Consider the following 18,344-nt stretch of genomic DNA (forward strand, 5'->3'; position numbering starts at 1 on the left):
TTGGTACCCTGTAGTTAGCTATTATAAATCAAGTTACAAGCGAATACACAAATAGCAAAATCTGTGTTTTTAATTACAAGTGTCTACACATGTGCTTACAATTGATAGTCAAGTTTCGAACTCCAACGATGGAAGCACCACTAACTGTTGCTCCTCCCATTTGTATTGTTTGGTTGTTTGCAACACTTTGGTCTGGTAAAAAACATATTGTGATTAATTGATGCTTTGCGAAGATGCTAGAATGCCTTAATTTTAGGTGTCAATTCAATATAAAGCATATATAAATGGACAACTGCCAAATTAATGACCATATACAATTTATTCAGCAATGCAATTGCTTTTGTTGGGTCATGTATGCCCAAACCATCATGTATGCCCAGTTTTTAAAGTCACAACTTTTTTCCAGAAATCCAGTGTAAAGTTTTTTTTACTAAAATGGTTATGTGAATAACTGAATTTGTGTACATATATATTTTATGGTAGCAAAGCATCAACACTGGCAAAAAGTGAATAGGTTAAACTGCTACTTATTATATACAGTAATAAAGCAAACAGTTAGCCAGTTAGGGCAGCAGTTGTTCATGGAATAGCAAACCAAGAAACCTTTAGATGTCAAAAACTTTGTAATTATAAATTCTGAATTCAGTTTGCCCCAGAAGATGTAAATAATGATCACATTTCTTAAACATAAAATTTTTGAAAGATCAGACCAACCAAACCATGTCATGTGTCAAAAACATTTTTTGGCATTTTATTCTTACTTTGTTGTATGTTTGTCTCACATACTGGAGTGTCAGATGTTGAGGGCTGAGTGCTGGAGGTTCTGTTGCTCTATGCTCTCCATATTTTGGTCTGGTACCTGCAACCATACAAAAATATATGTGAGATAAGAAAAACACGTATGCAATATGAAATATCCTGAAAATTTTTTATTTGCTTAATTAAAAAAATATTTAAACAGTAAAGGTGATAGTAGAAACACAAAGCAAACTGTAATGAGCATTCATGGGTATATATTAAAAAAAAACAAGAACGAAAGGTTGCAACATAAAAAAGACCAAAATCAAACCATATTGCAAAAGCAACATTTCATCTACGCACCCAAACAACCACAGGATTTGATGCACTGACTTGTTAAATTTTTGCTTAATGAGTTACTCCGGGACTATTCTATTTAAAATGCTATAATTTGAACCCAAATTTAAAGCTTAATAATATGGTGGTATTTAAAAACTAATAGGTGGGTCATGGGTGGGAGCATGATATTAACTAAAAATACCATTCAAGGTTAAAACAAAGGGTTTTAGAAATGTTAAAATATACAATATAGCGTACTAGCAGTTGTTGCTGTTGTTGCTGCAGTTGTTGTTGCTGCAGTTGTTGTTGCATTTGCTGGCTGTGTACCTGCAAGCATACAAGTATATAAATACTATGCTATTACAAAAGCAAAGTTTTATTAAGATGTGCACATTAGTATTAAATCAGCAGAAATAACTTTACATTGATCTTTATACCAGTTAAAATGGGTGACATATTGATTTTGAAAAGTACTTTATATCATTCCACTGTCTATGGGGATTTCTTATGTACAAAAAGGTTACAAATAAAAACAATTTGTAAAAAAACATTTTGTAGTCATACTACCATGCAGACTTTTGGCTATTCTGGTTACAAAAATTAAATAATAAATACAAACAAGTGCAATTATAAACAGTAATATTGACACAAAGGTGGAACTGTAGTATTGTTGATAATCATGTACTACGGCCAGGCCATAGAATGCTACTTAATAAAACAGTAACTACTTTGCCAACAATACAGTTGTGAATCTGTCCAATGTTTCTTGTTTATAACATTTTGTGGTCGCTATGTCAGGTGGCGCGGCCACATTGTGCTTTTCAGGCAAGGCGGCATATCACAAAACACCAATACCGGCATTTTTGTCATAGAATATCCAACAAACGGCACATTTGTAACTGTGTCATTTTTTTCTTTATAATTTTTTAGATATGTGACTGGTTCTAAAATGTGCCTGCAAAATTGGCATCAGAAAAGATAAATAACAGCTCACACTTGCAGCTGCTAAACTTTGCGGTCTGGATTCAATGAAGCACTTTACTTAATCAGTGATCACATAAAGAAATGTTTAAACTGGTATTTACCTATCCTAGTTAGGTAGCAACCTAAATAGTTTCAACTTTTACAAATAATAATACTGCATGCAAATCTATTCACCTGATTTTGGTCATTTGAATTGAGATGACCTTCGTTTCTGTTGCCTTGTTCCATGATAAACAAAACAAATATCTCAAATGTATTTGTGATGTGCCAGACAACAATTGACAAACCCTACTAATTCAAAATTGTTACAATCAGCTAGGAGCAAATCAAAAATCCTTCATTTGACCAAATTGAAACAAAAACACAAATATTTTTCTAACAAATTCCAGATGTGCACTGTATATTATCTTTTGCAAAGGTTTGTGAAAGTTTCTTTAGTCAAATTTTAACCAAATAAACACTGTATATTAGTGTTTTTAATTATGCTTACCCTGAACCCAGATTGGAAAGAATAAATCTTTAAATCCACCTGCCAATCAAAAGCGCAGAAAAATCACTCCGCGCAGAAAATTGTAATTCCATGCAAAAATCTGCGCAATTATTTTGACGAAAAAAATATCCTCCTCGCAAAAAAAAACACTTTCCAATCTGGCCCTGAACCAAAGTTGTTGAAAGACCACTGTAATAATTCGTATGACTTTAGCCACCACACAGGCACCCATTTTCCTGTGATTTCCGACAGCACCAAAATCACTTACGATAAAACAATTGACCCATGTACTTTTCTCATAAACAACAATGTTTCGGTTACACACAGTATACATCTACAAAACAGGCTATTTAGCCATTTTGCTGCTATGTGATTACCGACTGCACCAAATCACTTATGGTAAAAATCAACATATAATATCATGTTCATATTAAAATGTGAACTTTTGTTATAAACAACAAAGTTTTGCTGACACACACTATCTTTCAACAAAACAAGCTACTTTAAAATATTTAAACAACAACTTACAACCCACTATTTAAACCAGTCAATTTATGGAATCTATTTCAATAAACTGCGCAATCAATGCAAAACACATTTTTCGTGCAAACGTAATTTATTCACTTTTCTGGACTATACAGAAAGAAAGAAATGCGTTTTTTAGATTACTTATTTTAAAGTACATCTTTAAAATTTAATCGGGTGAATGAAACCACTGTACATTACATTCTAGACCTAGATTGCGTATTCTAATCTAGAGGAACCTCTATAAAACAGGAACAGAAACCACGCGCTCGCCTCACCGTGAAAAAACCTGAGGACCTGAAACCTGAAAAGTATTTCGAAAAAAATAACAACCGCTTGAAATAAACTTTATGCACTTCTGCTGCTAAATCTGTCAAAATTAAAGCATTTGTGTCACCCATTTTGTATTAGTGTAGTCACCGATACTTAATGTATCATGATCACGTAAAAGAAACAGTCAGTGGGCCAAGTTTGCAACCACAATATTAAAAGTTTGAGCACAAATCGCAACAGCAACCTAAATCGCAACGCTGGTGACCCCGATGTTTGACAAACACACAATAAAGTTAACATTGAATAGGCCTACAAGTGGCCGACAATCGTCATTGAATACAATCCATGGGCAATCGTCTTACTATTTTACAATTTTAACAAATCTTATCGCGCCGAGGTTCCTTGTTCAGGTCTTAAGGCCCGTTTACACTATGCTTAGCGGCGCCTAACCTAACCTTACCTTGCGACCCCTTCCGTTTACACTGCGATTATCGGTGCGTACCTAAGCTTACTAAATAATATACTAGACGTATTTTTTCAGCTCACAGCAAATGTCGATGACCATAAATTACCACATAAATTTATTGTTACCAATTTTAGATCGAAAAAGCTTTGTATCAATCTAAATTAAATCATATTTTGTTAGTAAACATGATTTTGCATCTTGGTATTATACAGGATTGTTCTGGGTGTTGTTGAATAGATTGGTGGCATGTTTATCTCAATTTCATGTTTCTATGACATGTAGTCCGCTGTGCTAGGGTAAATGTACATTTTAAATGCAATTAATTACAATATTTAAACACAATAAAACATAACATGCAATCATAACCATGTAATAAACGTTTAAATTGAAGGCAAATAGCGTGTCATCATTTATTTTTGGCAATTGAACCAGCTTTTTCAAATCAGAAACCCGCACACAGCGATAACACAAACCGTTTGCGCAGGTTCAAGCAGCTTATCCATCATCAGTCGGAATGCAGTTCTGAGGCCCTGAACTGCTATGGTAAAGATGCGGTTTGCTCCAATGGTGAAACCTAACACATTGAATAACTAAAAATATAAACACATTGCTACAAGCATGAACAAAATAATAAACAAGGTTTGTGCTGTTCTGGTTGACATGCGAAAGCATTAGATTTATTTCATAAACGTATAAAATTACCCAATGACATAATTTAAAGTGATACTTACGTTTTTGTTCGGTTTGCTGCCGAGATAGGCGCCTCGAACGAGATTGAAGCGCTTCATGGTTCTCTAAATCCCGTCTGCTGATCAGCACCGATATCTCTTATAATTCTCATTTTGTCTGAATAGCGTTACTTAAATGCGACTTCATGATTAACTTTCCGTTAGAGCAGGGGTGGGCAACCTGTGGCCCGCGGGTCGCATGCGGCCCTTTTCTAATATTTTGTGCAGCGATTCATCTTTGTCCAGCTATTTTTCCACAAATATGGCTATTGGAGTGTTCATTGTGTTGGAACTTTTGCTCTTTCAGTTTCCTGTTTGAAGTGCGATGTAAACCATAGGCTCCACCGCTACACTAATGTGTATCTGCTATGGTAATTCATATCCGCTTGTATTTGTGATTATCTAGTACACGCTGGAAATTTGAATTATTGTGTGCTTGATGTGCGGCCCTCCTGTAAGCTCCGGAGCGCAGAGCAGAGTTGCAAGTCGGGCCGGGTTCGGGCTTAGGTATTTGTCAGAAAACGGGCCTGACTTTACGTCCCGTGTCTGCCATTTTTTAAAATAAAATCACTCAGCTAAGCAACAAGTCTCTGGCTTTGACCTAATGCCCACCCTACTCAAAAACATATTGTTTACGCCATTGTCTGCTATTGCACATTGTGCTTATTGTCTTTCTCTTGGATATAGAACTGTCAATCAAAATTTCGGGCCTAAACGGGCTTCTCAAAAACGTTTCGGGTTCGGGCCGGGCTTCTTTGGGCCCGCTAGCAAATCTGGTGCAGAGTGTGAAGTGTTTTATTAAACGAAACGCAAATTCTTATATAGCGCAAAACACGTGGTACAAAATTTCACCAGGGAACACTAAATCACCAACACAAACATGAAATTTAGGACACACAAAAATACGCTACGTTTAAATGGCATATGTGGCTTTGGGCAATTTTTTAAGTTCATAATGTTAATGCTTTCGCGTGTCAACCACTACACTCATATCACCAGTAAGATAAGTAAACACGCTTTGAGTTGGGAATGATGAATTTACAGAATGCTCACAAGGTTAAAGAATGGTGGGAATAGAATAAATAGGGGCAAAACTTATTTGATGATTAGTAGGAACGGTATATGTTGTTTATAAAGGATATGACAACAGTGTAACGACTGATCACTTGCTAGATCTAAATCCTTGGGTATACTCTGTAAACTTTGATAAAAGACAAAAATGTATCACATAAAAAAACAACCAATAAAAAAACAAGAAGAGTAAAGATTATCGAACATCCAAAGAAGAGATTCAAGTCACCAGAAAAAGCCACAAAATGAAATCTAAAAAAAACATGAAAAGATAAAAGTTATGTTCGAACAGATTTCGCTGCAATAATTTTTTTTCAAACAGGTTAGGGCCGGTTTCTGCCTCCCAGCAAATTTGCAAATTGGTTTAAATCTGAATCTCAAATGCAAAAGTTTAACCTGATTTTTGAACAACCAAAAACCTAATCATTTTTTGGGGTTTTTAGGGGCCAAAATTTTGAGGTAAATCCCAGTTTTGAACAGGTTATTGCCAGAATAGAAGTTAACAAACAAAAATCAGCACAAACACTTACATCCGATGAATTTATACACTGGTGATCTTGGTAGATAAGAATCAGACTTTGCAGCTCGTTCAGGAAAATATGGAAGATGATTAGGTAACTTTGGAAACCTGCAAACAAAACATGAGATTAATTGTATTGGAAAGTTTTTGTAAAATTGATGACTGATCGTTTAAATACGATGGATTCACTGCACTCTATTTAAATAACTAGAACCAAACCTAACCAAATTAACGAGCTTCTACATGACAATATCTACCAGCTACGAAAGCATCATCAAAATCAACTAGAACATGGGTCTCTGTATTTACGACTGAAAATAAACTTCAGAATAAGTTTGTTACCATTTGTTACCAAGTTCAACTAAAAATCTTTACTTGGCCTCTATTAAAACCCAAGTTAAAATGCTTAAAAGGGGGCTGCACAAAAACCACTGGAGGGCAGCACATGTTTGAGACCCCTGCACTAGAAGATGACTTTGCACATCGCACATACACTGTTGTAGTTTTTTTGGTTCATGGCTGATTGAAGTGCTCATGAAAAATCACAATGTTTTTTGGACCAACAATATTGGTAGATTGTTTCTTAAATTTCCTGCTAGTTGCAACACTGCTTAAGTATTTCATTATTACTCTGAAGTTTTAAAATATAAACCAACCGGTTTTATGTCGCTTCAAATCACGATCACACTTGCAGGTCCAAGTTGAAGTTAAACATCATCAGCTTGACTGAAGTGTTGGTGACCAGCACTGGTGTGAGGGATTACCATTCATGTGGAGTAGAAGTATTTCTGTTGATGACAATAAATTGGGTAAAGTTGAAAAACGGACAATATAAATTTGGTTCAATGATTTTTGTTTAATTGTAGGGATAGGCTGAGCCGAGCCAGAACCCGAGTAATTGGTACCGAGCATGGCTGTTTTTGATGCTCGGTGCTCTGCTGAGAACGGAGCAATAAATTTGCATATCCATGCCCTGTGTACGAAACTAGTGTTCAAAAGGGTATCCAAGCACAAAATGACTGTTTTAAAATGCGCTAGATGTTAAAATGATGCGCATTATTGGGGCCTGTACAACTTAATACACCGCTGGTGACATAAGAGACCTTGAAAATCTACAAATTAGCATGGAAGTGGGACTGTTGTGGCGTCACAATGCATCGAGCTAAGCTGTACATGAGATGCTATGTGCTCGACCAAACAGAACATTTGCAGTTTTGGCCCATCCCTAAGCAAGCATAAATAGTTTAGCTGCGTTATTTGCGTTTAATCTACAATAGAGGTGAGTAACCTTCATCACTAAAGGTCCAAATAAAATTGCAGGGAACAAAAAAAAATGAAAACACGAATTGTTTTATTTTTTGGGGGTTTGATTTTAGTCCAAGGACTTTACCAATACAATGCATTAGTGATGGGACGAGCACCCTGTATCGAACGATATCAGTGGTATCGATACTCGTACTCGGTATCGAATTATTTTGCCTCAGTTTTTGATTCCAACATGCGAGTACCAAAGACAGATTTACACCATAAGAATACGGGCAACTTTATGCCAACATTTGCTTCGGACAGCACAAAATTGGAAAAAAAGTTCAGCCAGATTACATATTTTTTTTCGCTTTTGTATGGTGATTACATTTCTCAGCATGTGTGTGTGCACGCCTGTACCCCAACCATGGAAGATAAATTAGCCATTGATATACAACTAAGTACAACACTATACCTAAGCCAGGGGTGTCCAAACCTTTTTTAAATAAGGGCCAATTTTTACCAGGTGAGAACGCCCGCGGGCAAACGTTTTTATAGAATCAGAACAGAAATATACTGTATTGGAGGAAATTGTGGGATTTTGTGACGTCAGCACCATGTACACTTCCTTTTTACCGGTAAATGAAGTTCCATGGAAAGCTTTTGCATGATGTCGCAACAAAAACTTAATCCAAAGTATTGCGAGCCATACGCAACACCATTTAAAAAAACAGCCACGAGCCATGTGAAGTTTCGCCGGGGGCCATATTTGGCCCATGGGCCGCACTTTGGATACCCCTGACCTAAGTACTCGGTAATCGTACTCGGTATCAAAGGTATATACATGTGGTACTCGTACTCAGTATCGGTATTCGCTTCAAAACCTGGTATCGTCCCATCACTACAATGTATTAAAAGTATATCTAATGTTCGTTAGAAAAGGACAAATTTCATGGACAATATTTTCTACTTTTTATACTGAAGAGAAGACTTTGGTGTTAAATCACAGTGAATCAATCCTAGGACCAAATAAAGTTTTGCAAATACATTCTAAATCATTACTTACTTGAATGTCAATCTTTCTGGAAATTGTGGGACATTTACGTAATTGATGATAAAAAAGTCACAAAAATATCATGAAACAAGAACTGGCAGGAGTTGGTTAAAAATCTGTGATGCGGCAAATAGGTTGCCCTCCCTGAAAAAGAGCAACATGATTGTAATTCAGCAGTAAATGCTAGAAAACAAAATAAAAACGAAATTATGAAGTGAAAAATACTTTAACACCAACTCTATTATCACAGTTAACCCTAAATCAGTGAAATATTTTCACTTACTTGAAAGTTCACATTTCCGGAGATTGTAAATGTTGAAGTCCAAGTTAAAGAGCAGGAGCTGGCTAGCTTGGTGTGTAGAACTACACTAGAGCAAGGGTCAGTCATATGTAGAAGACGTCTTCCTGTGCACGATAAACGGGAGAGTGGAGCTGCAAAAAAGCTGTGTTAAAAAACATTGACAATAAATCTAGATTTCGAAAGTACAATTAATGATTGAAAACTAGAAGGGTGGCATAGGACATTTTGCCATTGCACATACACTATAACCTATTTTAAAATGGTAATATATTCTCTACATTTCTATGGTATTGAGTCCCATGTTTTCTTTCATAACGTTAGTTGTTTTTAACAACATTTACCCTTTTGGGGGCTAGCAGGTAAATATGTAGGGTTATCTAGACAAACGAAGCGGATGGTACATCTACATAACTATATCTACCATCTGTGTAAGTTCCATCTAAACCCATTTCAGAGCAATACAAGTCAGAAAACTGCAGAGAAGAATAAAGAGAAATCAAGTAAAATCAAAATGTATCCTCTTCAGGGAAGGGGACACATAATTTAGCAGGTAATGTTACAGACTTTTTTAAATTATTAAAACATGAAAGACCTAAACATTAATTTGAAATTTTACTGGTCCTACAGCTTAAAGAGTAAGAACCACTGGTCTAAATGAATATGTCAGTATTTATGCCACTGAAAGTGCAGTCCTTAGTTTAAGAATTCCCTGAACTAAACCAATGTGCAAAGAGAACATAAAACAATATGACTTACTTGCATTTTTAGGTTTTCCTGGAGACTGTAAAGAAGAAGAGCTTGACAGCAGTGGAATGTTGGTGACCACCACTAGAGTGAAGGATTGTGGGTCATTTGTAGAAGAAGTCTTCCTGTCTATAAAATAATGTGTAAGTTGTAAAATTGGCAAAAAATATTTGGTTAAATAAGTTTTTAGGTAATAGAGTGGAACTTAGATATTGGATGGTGACACTTGTCTATACATTGGGTGAAAAAAAAATGGAAAATAAAAACCAGACAAACAGGAAAAATGAATTCTGTGCAATTTAAAAATGAAATATACACAGAACAAAACTCAGGTTTTAGTTGCAAAGTCAGGGTGGCACATAAACACTTATCAGGTAAAGTTTTCACATACACACACAAAGGTAAGTAACATTTATCACTGCAAGTTCAAATATAATACAACCTGATTACAGCATAAGGTTCATGACATATATACATAGCACTAGTTGACTTTGGCCTATCAACATGTTGCTATTCAATTTTCAGTTAACAAAGCACAGTAAAAAATAATAATTCCAGAAATCATACTTAGACCAGTTATATTGTATGCTAATCTCCACAAAAACCTTATACATAGTAACAAAAATTTAAATAGTTAAAGACAACATAGCAATTCAAAATTGTGCACAAAGTGCATTTAAATTGACACAAGGCACAAGGTTGTACATTTGAAAACAATAGGTTAATAACAAAGACAAAACTTTGTATTAAGTTTTACCCCGAAAGGAATACAGACAACATGAAAATTATTGAATGGCACAAAATAAGGAATTAACAGTAAACAGACAGTTGAAGAAAACTACAAGTGTCTGAGAATGACAAACCTTACTTGCAAGGATTACGAGAATTCAGCAGTTCATCTTCCTTCCCTGGAGATTGAATTTGTTGAACAAAATGAGCTGAACAGAAGAGTTAATGGTCGACACTGAGATATACAAGGCAGAACAGAATAAATTACAAACAAACAAAATCTATCACTTACTGTTCCAGGTAGTTTCAGCACTTGGATCCGATGTCTGCAATTGTGTCTGTTTCATATACAACAAGGTTGTTGCAGAAACAAGCAAACAATATTTTTCTTTGCTTCCTTTTCAATTTATTTAATATGTCAGTAATTATTATGTCCTTCAGCAGAACATGTTATTTTCCCTTCATCACAGCAGGCATCCATTTGCAAGAAGGTTATTTTTAGTTTGGGTTTCTTTAGTAGCAGCAAATGATTTTGCCACTGACTGAAGCAATAAGCTGGTATCCATTGCAGTTTACAACAACCACCACACTGTGGGTTTCTGGATGTAAATAAATTTGTGATGTAACCTAATGTGAATAGCAAAGAATTATTATGTTAATGTTTCACTTACTGGTTCAGGTAATCTTGAGTATTTTGATTCAAAGTCTCGACTTGTGTCTGATTTTCTCAACCAAAGTGCATCTTGTATGTTGTGCAAACAACCGAACAAACTATTTTCTGCTTTTTCATCAATTGTGTTTTCATAGATGTTTAAAATTTTCATCTTAACATAAAGAATAATTTACCATATGTAATGTAAAGTGTTTTCATCTAAAATTATTTAAACATAAAAAAATAGTTTAACCTTACTACAACTCAAGTATTTCAAAGTTTTACTAAAACTTACTGGTTGGGAAAGGTTGGAAATGGCTTCTGCAATTTTACAAATTCCAACACTTGTCAGTTTACAATCCCACAGATTCAATTCCTCAATATTATGAATGCAGGAAGCTATTGCAGATGCACTTTCATCAGTGACTTGGTTCTCACTAAGGGTCAAATCTTTCATCTGTGAATCAGATAAACAAAATGCGATAAATTTGCAACACAATGATCATAATTTTAAAATACTTTACTGCCAAAACCTCATTGTAACCTAACAAGGCAAGTGTATTAAAAACAACTAAATCAAGCTTAAATCAAAATATGTTCGACCTCAATTGTTTTGAAACTTACTGGTTGTGAAAGTTTGGAAATGACTTCTTCAAATTTACAAATTCCAACACTTGTCAGTTTACAATATGCATATTTCCCTAGATCTAATTCCTGAATATTATGAATACAGGAAGCTATTGCAGATGCAATTTCATCAGTAACATTATTCAAGCCAAGATGCAATAGTTTAATCTGTAAAAGAAAGTATAATTGTCATAAATCTATCTCTGAAATTGATAAAATTTCTTTACTGCTACGATGTACAAACAAGCCAACACCACTATCATAAACAGTTTATCACTGCCATAAATATGTTAGGTCATGGTTTGACGACATCATGCTACCCGAAATAATGGACAATTTCTTTCCTTCCCAGTCCCTTGTTGCACAAGATATCGCACAAACAACCTCTGGGCAATGTGAAATTGGGTAACAGCCACAAATTACAAACAAGTCAACATGGAGTGGTTTATTAAGGCAGTTTTGTATGCTTACTATTGTTGCAAAATAGTGATGGGGTAAATGTTGAAGCTATAGGATGAAACACAACCACCAACATCTACATAAAAGTGGTAAATTCTACAAGCTATCTAAATTTCATGCAATTTCAATATTGTTTACAAAAATACCAATTTAGAGGCTAGTGGGATAAATGTAGGAGCACCAGGGTTAAACGTAGCAATTGACACCTTTAAATAGTAAATTCTACAAGCTGTCCAAATTTTATTTAAAAAGGACACTTTTCAAAAGTAACCCATTTTAGGAGGCTAGTAACTAATAGGGTTTTAAAAACTTCATCAACAATTGGTCAATTTTTGAAACTTTGACCACTAGAGGTGTTTTGAGCAACATTTTTTCTTTATATATAGAGGGTCCCTGCCACAACGAGTGACAACTAACTGAGCACATTGAATCAATGTTGCCTTCTTCCTATGCCAGAATGCATCTGGCAGACAGCGAAAAATATAATATTAAATTAAAAGTACAAAAAAAGTAGTCAACCATTGGAAGACACAGAGATCTTCTTAAAAAAACAGAAAGTTAGACAGCATTTGAGAAAAGGACAGAAAGAGAAGAAGTACATTTCATAAGTTGATGAAAGTTTTTATATTGCCTCGGTTTAAATGTTTACAGAGGTATTGTTATTATTTGCATAAAAAATTAAGTGGCTGTGACCAAAACAATCAACTCAAGATTTTTTTGATTAAAATTAAAGTATTTAAAAAGCACAACTCGCACATAAACTTAAGAAACAAGCAAAATACAAAAAAATACATTAACTTCTGCATTGTTTTAAAACTTACTGGTTGTGAAAGGTTGGAAATAGCTTCTGCAATTTTACAAATTCCAACACTTGTCAGTTGACAATCCCTGAGATACAGTTCCTCAATATTATGAATACAGGAAGCTATTGCAGATGCACTTTCATCATTAACTTTGTTAAAACTAAGGTTCAATGATTTAATCTGCAAAACAAAACATATTTGTGGGAAATAGGTAACAAGGACCAAAATTGTAATAGTTTTTAGCCATAAACCTACATCTAGGGTTTGTCAACAAACCTATAAAGCCAACATTGTTTTACCAACAAAAACTAGTTAGGTTCATGTTAGTTAATTTTTAGCCATTGCATTGTTTTGAAACTTACTGGTTGTGAAAGGCAGGAAATAGCTTCTGCAATTTTATAAATTCTAACACTTGTCAGTTGACAATCCCTCAGATCCAGTTCCTCAATATTATGAATGCAGGAAGCTATTGCACATGCACTTTCATCAGTGACTTTGTTTCCTCCAAGATCCAATAATTTAATCTGAATAAGATTGTATAATTATTATAAATCTCTGAAAATGTTAAAAATTCTTTACAGCTATGATATATATGTCAACAACAAGCCAACACCACCACCACCATAAATAGTAGTTTTTAATTTTTGTTCTAGCACTCAAGTAAACCTCTGGACAATGTTAAATAGGCAACAGTCACAATTTACAAACCATCCAGCATAGAGTGGTTCATTACTGTCAGCCTAATGTTGCAGGGGTGGTGGTGTAAATGTTGGAGTTTCTACAAGCTGTCCAAATTTCATTCAATATGGGTTTTAATTCTCTTGGTCACTTGTGTTTTTAGGAGGTTAGTGGGGTAACTGATGGGGTTTACACTCAAACAGTTAAAATAAGAAACCACAATGACTTAATCAAGAGTCCTGTAAAATTTAATTTTGTCCCAATTGATTAATGTTAAAAATTTTACCCACTAGAGGCACTTTAAGCAAAATGCTCCTCCCTGCCGCACTCCTCCCAACGTGTCGGACAAACTTTGGAAAGAAAAAAACAACATTTTAGGGGGCTGTTGGGGTAAATACTGGGGTTGTCAAGACAAACAAAGTGGGATGCAAGCCTACATAACTATATCTACCATCTGTGCAAGGTTCATACAAATCCATTAAACATTTAATGGAAAAAGAGGGTGGACAAACTGCAGGAAAGAAAAATCGAGTAAAATCAAGATATTTGAAGGAAACCCATAACAAATTTAAAACGCCGACCCAAAATGTTTAGTCCATATTCATTTTGCATCATTGTAGCGTTACATGCATTTACAAAAGTAGTATAAGAAAAAAGACTCAAAAATCGAACTTTGACCTCAAAATTGGTGTCCAAGGCCTGTTTGAAAATAATTGAAACTTCTTGAAATAAAATAGTGAAGCATATTAAGAAGCTATGTTGTGGCAAAGACAATTCTAGTTGTTCTGTCTGACACCGTAGAGACAAAAATGTTACAGCTTTAGTTTGGCATAAGAAAGCATAAAAAGGGGTAAAAAATTGGTAAATCAAACTAAAAGTTAAAAATCTTTTAAAGTACTTTACAATGCACCATATATGATGAATAAAATTTCTGGGCCATTTACTTTAGTAAGCGGAGCCATTTTTAAAATGTTTTAGGGTCCTGTGGGTGGACTGCTGTGTATACCTAGGACAATCTTTTGATATTTAAAAAACTAACTACACAACATGTGTAAAATTAAATAAGTTTAAAGCACTTATTCTTAAGCAAGCGATTGGAACAACTAGAAAAAAACAATTCGAGCCTCTTTAAGAAGAAAGCAATAATAATTGCAAACTAATTTGCTACTGTACCACACAGATCACAATATATTTTGCTTTACACAACCAACCTATCATAAATATTGTGTAATTGTTGTTTCACAAACCTGTATGTTGGGTTTCCCTAAATTTCCTAAAAACTCCTTTAAGCTGCCATGAGGAAATTTGCAGTGTTTTGAAATCTTGATGTCATGCTTGGTTTTAGAAAAACTCATCACTTCTGTAATGCTTGACACATCAGTCAAAAGTATGTTGCCAGTTAAATATATCTTCAAAGGCAAAAATGCGGCAACTTCTTGATAAATTTTTTCATTATTAATTTCTTGCAACCATGAGCAGACTTGCACTAGCTTTACTCTGCTCATGTTTTTAGTGTTTTTTAGTTTTACTTTCATCTCATTACAAGCAAGTTTCAGTAATTCAGTTTTCTTAGCCAGGAATTCATGTTCAGTTTGATTTGTTGTCAGAAAACAAGTTTTACCAACTTCACTGACTTTTAGGTTAAAAAGACCAAACACAAACTTGGTAACTACCTCCCATCTGTTACTTTTAAACTGAGGAATCAGTTTATGAAACTCATCAACACTTAAAAAGTAAACAAGGTAACAAGCAGCAAAATACTCTTGCCAAATCAAATGTGAAAAATTGCACTTTCTGTCACAGTCAAGAATTTTCATTCCCCAATTTTCTTCTGTTACAAAAGCTGAAAGTATGTCAGTAAATGTTTTCATGTCAATCCCCACATTGTCCAGATCTACTTTATTAAAAACAGTTTTTTTCTTAATGAATCCATTCCATGCCAACTTAGCAATTTTATCCATGTATTTTTCATCTTTGACTTTTCCCTTTACAAATCCATCAGCAAAATAATACTTAAACCCTTGTGCAAAAACATGAGTTAGGGAGTGTAATCGTTCACTAGAATCCTCCTTAAGACTTTTCCAAACAGCAAATGCAATAAACACACATTTAGCTGGCACATAACATGAGTAAGATAAGTTTGGGTTGCTTTCAATGATTTTCCACACTTCATCTTTCTGGTCAGGGCAAATCTGTTTACACAAACTCTCTTGAGATTTTATGTTTAAACCCAAAACTTCAGCCACAAATGACGGCCGATAATTTGCATCAATGGAGAAAAAATGGTTTTGGCGGGATGTAAAAAGCTTTTTTGCATTAGGTAGTATGTCTCCATTCATAAGACCAAATAAATAAAGCAAGGCGTTGTTTTTTTCACGTAAGTTCACACCACCCTTATACTCCATTTCCCATTCTGTTGAAGCTTCATCAAGGCCATCAAAAGCAAGGTATACATTTTTGGAATATAAAATCTCTTTGAGTACTGTTTCTTGAAAAGCAGTGAATCCATCACCATTTAACATATTGTATTCAGTGTTGCCAAGTGAATATTTCAACAGAAAATTTACCAGCATTACTGGTTTTTGAAAGTTTATATTTTTGACAGAAATGTAAAATACCCAATCCATATTTGTTATGTTTTCCATCTTATCATGGAGTATATTCTCAGTAATAACTTTGGAAAGTGTTGTTTTTCCGATTCCTGGCTGTCCAATCAGGGCAACCACATTTCCTTGGCATTCATGTTTTCCTTGGCATTCACCATTTTCACTTGCTTGCTGTTTGGCTAACTGAAATAGACTTTCAACTGGAACTTTATTTTCATCTTTCAAATTAATCGTCTCATAATCCTTTCTTCTGTTGTAATGTCCCTCCTCTTCCCAGTTTTTTGATGATTTTGCAAGTTTCCTCTGTTTCCTAGGTGTCTCATATTCTGCTGGTTGAATTTTTCTACTTGGTTTGTCTGTTATTTCCATCGGACAAATCTCAATTTTCTGTTTTGTTAATTTTAGAAAGTTTTTCGATGAGCATCGATCTTCAGCTGACTTTTTCAAATTATTTTTAACAGTTTGTAAATCTGAAAAATAAACACAAAAAAAACTTAAACAAACGAAAGTCAAAACAAACTTAGCAAGATCAAAGTCCATTAAATTTTTGCTGGCAACACTTTTTGTTTGCAACAAAGTTATTTCAGTAAATGTCTCCATCAAGTGTATTTGTAACATTAAAAGGATGGAGTTAATTTCAGACGGTTTCATTCTGCAGGGGCACATGCACTTCAACACATATTAGGGGCTGTAAAGTTGACGAGTTGGCCGATTTTAGTCAAAATTTTGCATACTAAATGAGTAACCCACTACAAAAACTAAACCACAAAATTTTTAAAGATTGCTTTGTTTTAACTCACCAATGTCAGATCTGTCATCAGCTCTTGGTGGTTCCGAAGTTGTTCCAGTTGTATCTAAACAATTCATAATAATTCAATTGCATTTTCCTAATCCTCAAGTAGCCTCTCATAGTGCTGTAGTCGAATGATCATTTAATAAGCTTTTGATATGGTTTTCAGTAACTCTTGTCTTCAACAATTAAACCCCCAAGACACCACCAACCTAAGCAGACCACAAACACAAGTGACATATGTCTGGTTGTCTTTATAGTTCTATTACACCACAGAAACCTTTCCTTTGTGGTAAGCAGCACATATGAAAACGTTTCACACTTCCACCTAGAATAAACTTACTTGTGTCGCGTCCAGAAATGTTAAAGGTAGGATTGTGGAAAACACCACTGATGTGAGGCTCAACTGTTGTTCCTGATGGCTCTGTGTAGATAATATATCAAGTTAAAACAAAACAAAATGTTGACCCGTTTTACACACATTTACCATAATGGGGAGCATAATAACAAGCAAGTTAAATCATTTTGTTTTTGTAGCAAAATTGATACTAACTTGGGAACAAACATTTCCATAGTTCAAAATACAAAAGTTTAAAAATGTTGTGGGATTGCTATGAAACAGCAAATGATTCTGCAATTAGATTAGCTTCAATTTTGATTCCTTACTTATGTCATACTCTTTTTGTTTATAACTAAGGATGCTATTTATAATAGTAAATCAAGTTTTCACCAAAACATGGGCTGGTGCTGGTTCTAGTGCACTGAAAAGACTAGACATGAATTAAACTGACACACTCCTTAGGAATAAAACCTATTTCGTTACATATTACTTTACCTGCTTGGGGCTGCTGAGGAGTTTGTTGTTGCCTTTCATGGGAAATGTTCCGTGTTGCAGTTGGTTGTGCTGCAACCGATGTTTCGATTTGTTGGGCAAAGTTATGATGTGCAGTGTTACATGGATTTCTTCCACTTGGAGCCGGATTGTCAGATTGTTGGTATGAAGAGCTAACATTTTGATGTATTCCTAGTGAGTATAGGCTATGTGCAGGTGGTGGCTGGTTCCACCATGTTTGAGAAAACTGCTGGGGGTAATAATGAGACAGATTGTGGTTTTGCTGCAAACCACTTGGACCTGGGTTAACTGCGGAATATTGTTGGACATTTAACTGAAAATTGGAGTGATGAGAATATGTTTGTTGATTGACATATGGTTGTGCTCCCATATCAGCTGGATTCACTGCAGCATAATGTTGCTGGTTTGCATAGGAGTAGGTGGGACGAGTGTTCCATGATGTCTGATGTCGAAATTGCTGAGAATGTGAAATATTTCTTCTCACAGCTGCAGCATCAAACTGATTCCATGCACCTGTTTGTTGGGGTGGAGGAACAGCTTGGTTGAAATAAAGACTGTTGTTTGGGTTATGAGTCTGGTGGAAGTTTAATGGAATTTCTGGCTCTTGGAGTTGGAATGGTTGGTTAGGATTGATGGTGGACGCCAAGTGTTGTCCACTTGTTGATGCAT

At 34.9% G+C, this 18,344-nt stretch overlaps 3 protein-coding genes and 1 long non-coding RNA gene across 4 annotated transcripts in view; all 4 read right to left on the minus strand.

Moving 5' to 3' along the window:
• The window catches only part of LOC145232100 (uncharacterized), a 129,856-nt gene that overhangs the window by 27,677 nt on the left and 83,835 nt on the right, over positions 1 to 18,344 (minus strand). Inside the window, exons 10-11 of the mRNA XM_080096612.1 lie at positions 13,111 to 13,272; positions 12,767 to 12,928 (exon numbers count right to left, since the gene is read on the minus strand). Coding sequence (XP_079952738.1) covers positions 12,767 to 12,928; positions 13,111 to 13,272 — 324 coding nt within the window. The remainder of the gene's footprint in view (positions 1 to 12,766; positions 12,929 to 13,110; positions 13,273 to 18,344) is intronic.
• LOC145232109 (uncharacterized) lies at positions 768 to 2,547 on the minus strand. Its single transcript, XR_013860835.1, has 3 exons — positions 2,236 to 2,547; positions 1,336 to 1,404; positions 768 to 859 (listed from the first exon to the last, which is right to left on the minus strand). It is a non-coding gene; the product is annotated as an uncharacterized LOC145232109 (long non-coding RNA).
• Positions 5,323 to 18,344, minus strand: part of LOC145232101 (NACHT, LRR and PYD domains-containing protein 3-like) — a 53,936-nt gene continuing 40,914 nt past the window's right edge. Inside the window, exons 22-26 of the mRNA XM_080096614.1 lie at positions 8,717 to 8,865; positions 8,446 to 8,577; positions 6,791 to 6,922; positions 6,145 to 6,242; positions 5,323 to 5,866 (exon numbers count right to left, since the gene is read on the minus strand). The gene's annotated coding sequence lies outside the window, so the exon portion shown is untranslated. The remainder of the gene's footprint in view (positions 5,867 to 6,144; positions 6,243 to 6,790; positions 6,923 to 8,445; positions 8,578 to 8,716; positions 8,866 to 18,344) is intronic.
• Positions 16,411 to 17,904, minus strand: LOC145232104 (uncharacterized). The gene is made up of 4 exons (XM_080096618.1): positions 17,658 to 17,904; positions 17,166 to 17,246; positions 16,833 to 16,886; positions 16,411 to 16,502 (listed from the first exon to the last, which is right to left on the minus strand). Exons 1-4 carry the CDS (start codon positions 17,832 to 17,834, stop codon positions 16,476 to 16,478), a joined length of 339 nt encoding a protein of 112 aa, XP_079952744.1. The 5' UTR covers positions 17,835 to 17,904; the 3' UTR covers positions 16,411 to 16,475.

The sequence above is a fragment of the Phallusia mammillata genome, chromosome 6 (genome assembly GCF_965637545.1).
Source record: "Phallusia mammillata chromosome 6, kaPhaMamm4.hap1.1, whole genome shotgun sequence".
NCBI classification, from domain to species: domain Eukaryota; kingdom Metazoa; phylum Chordata; class Ascidiacea; order Phlebobranchia; family Ascidiidae; genus Phallusia; species Phallusia mammillata.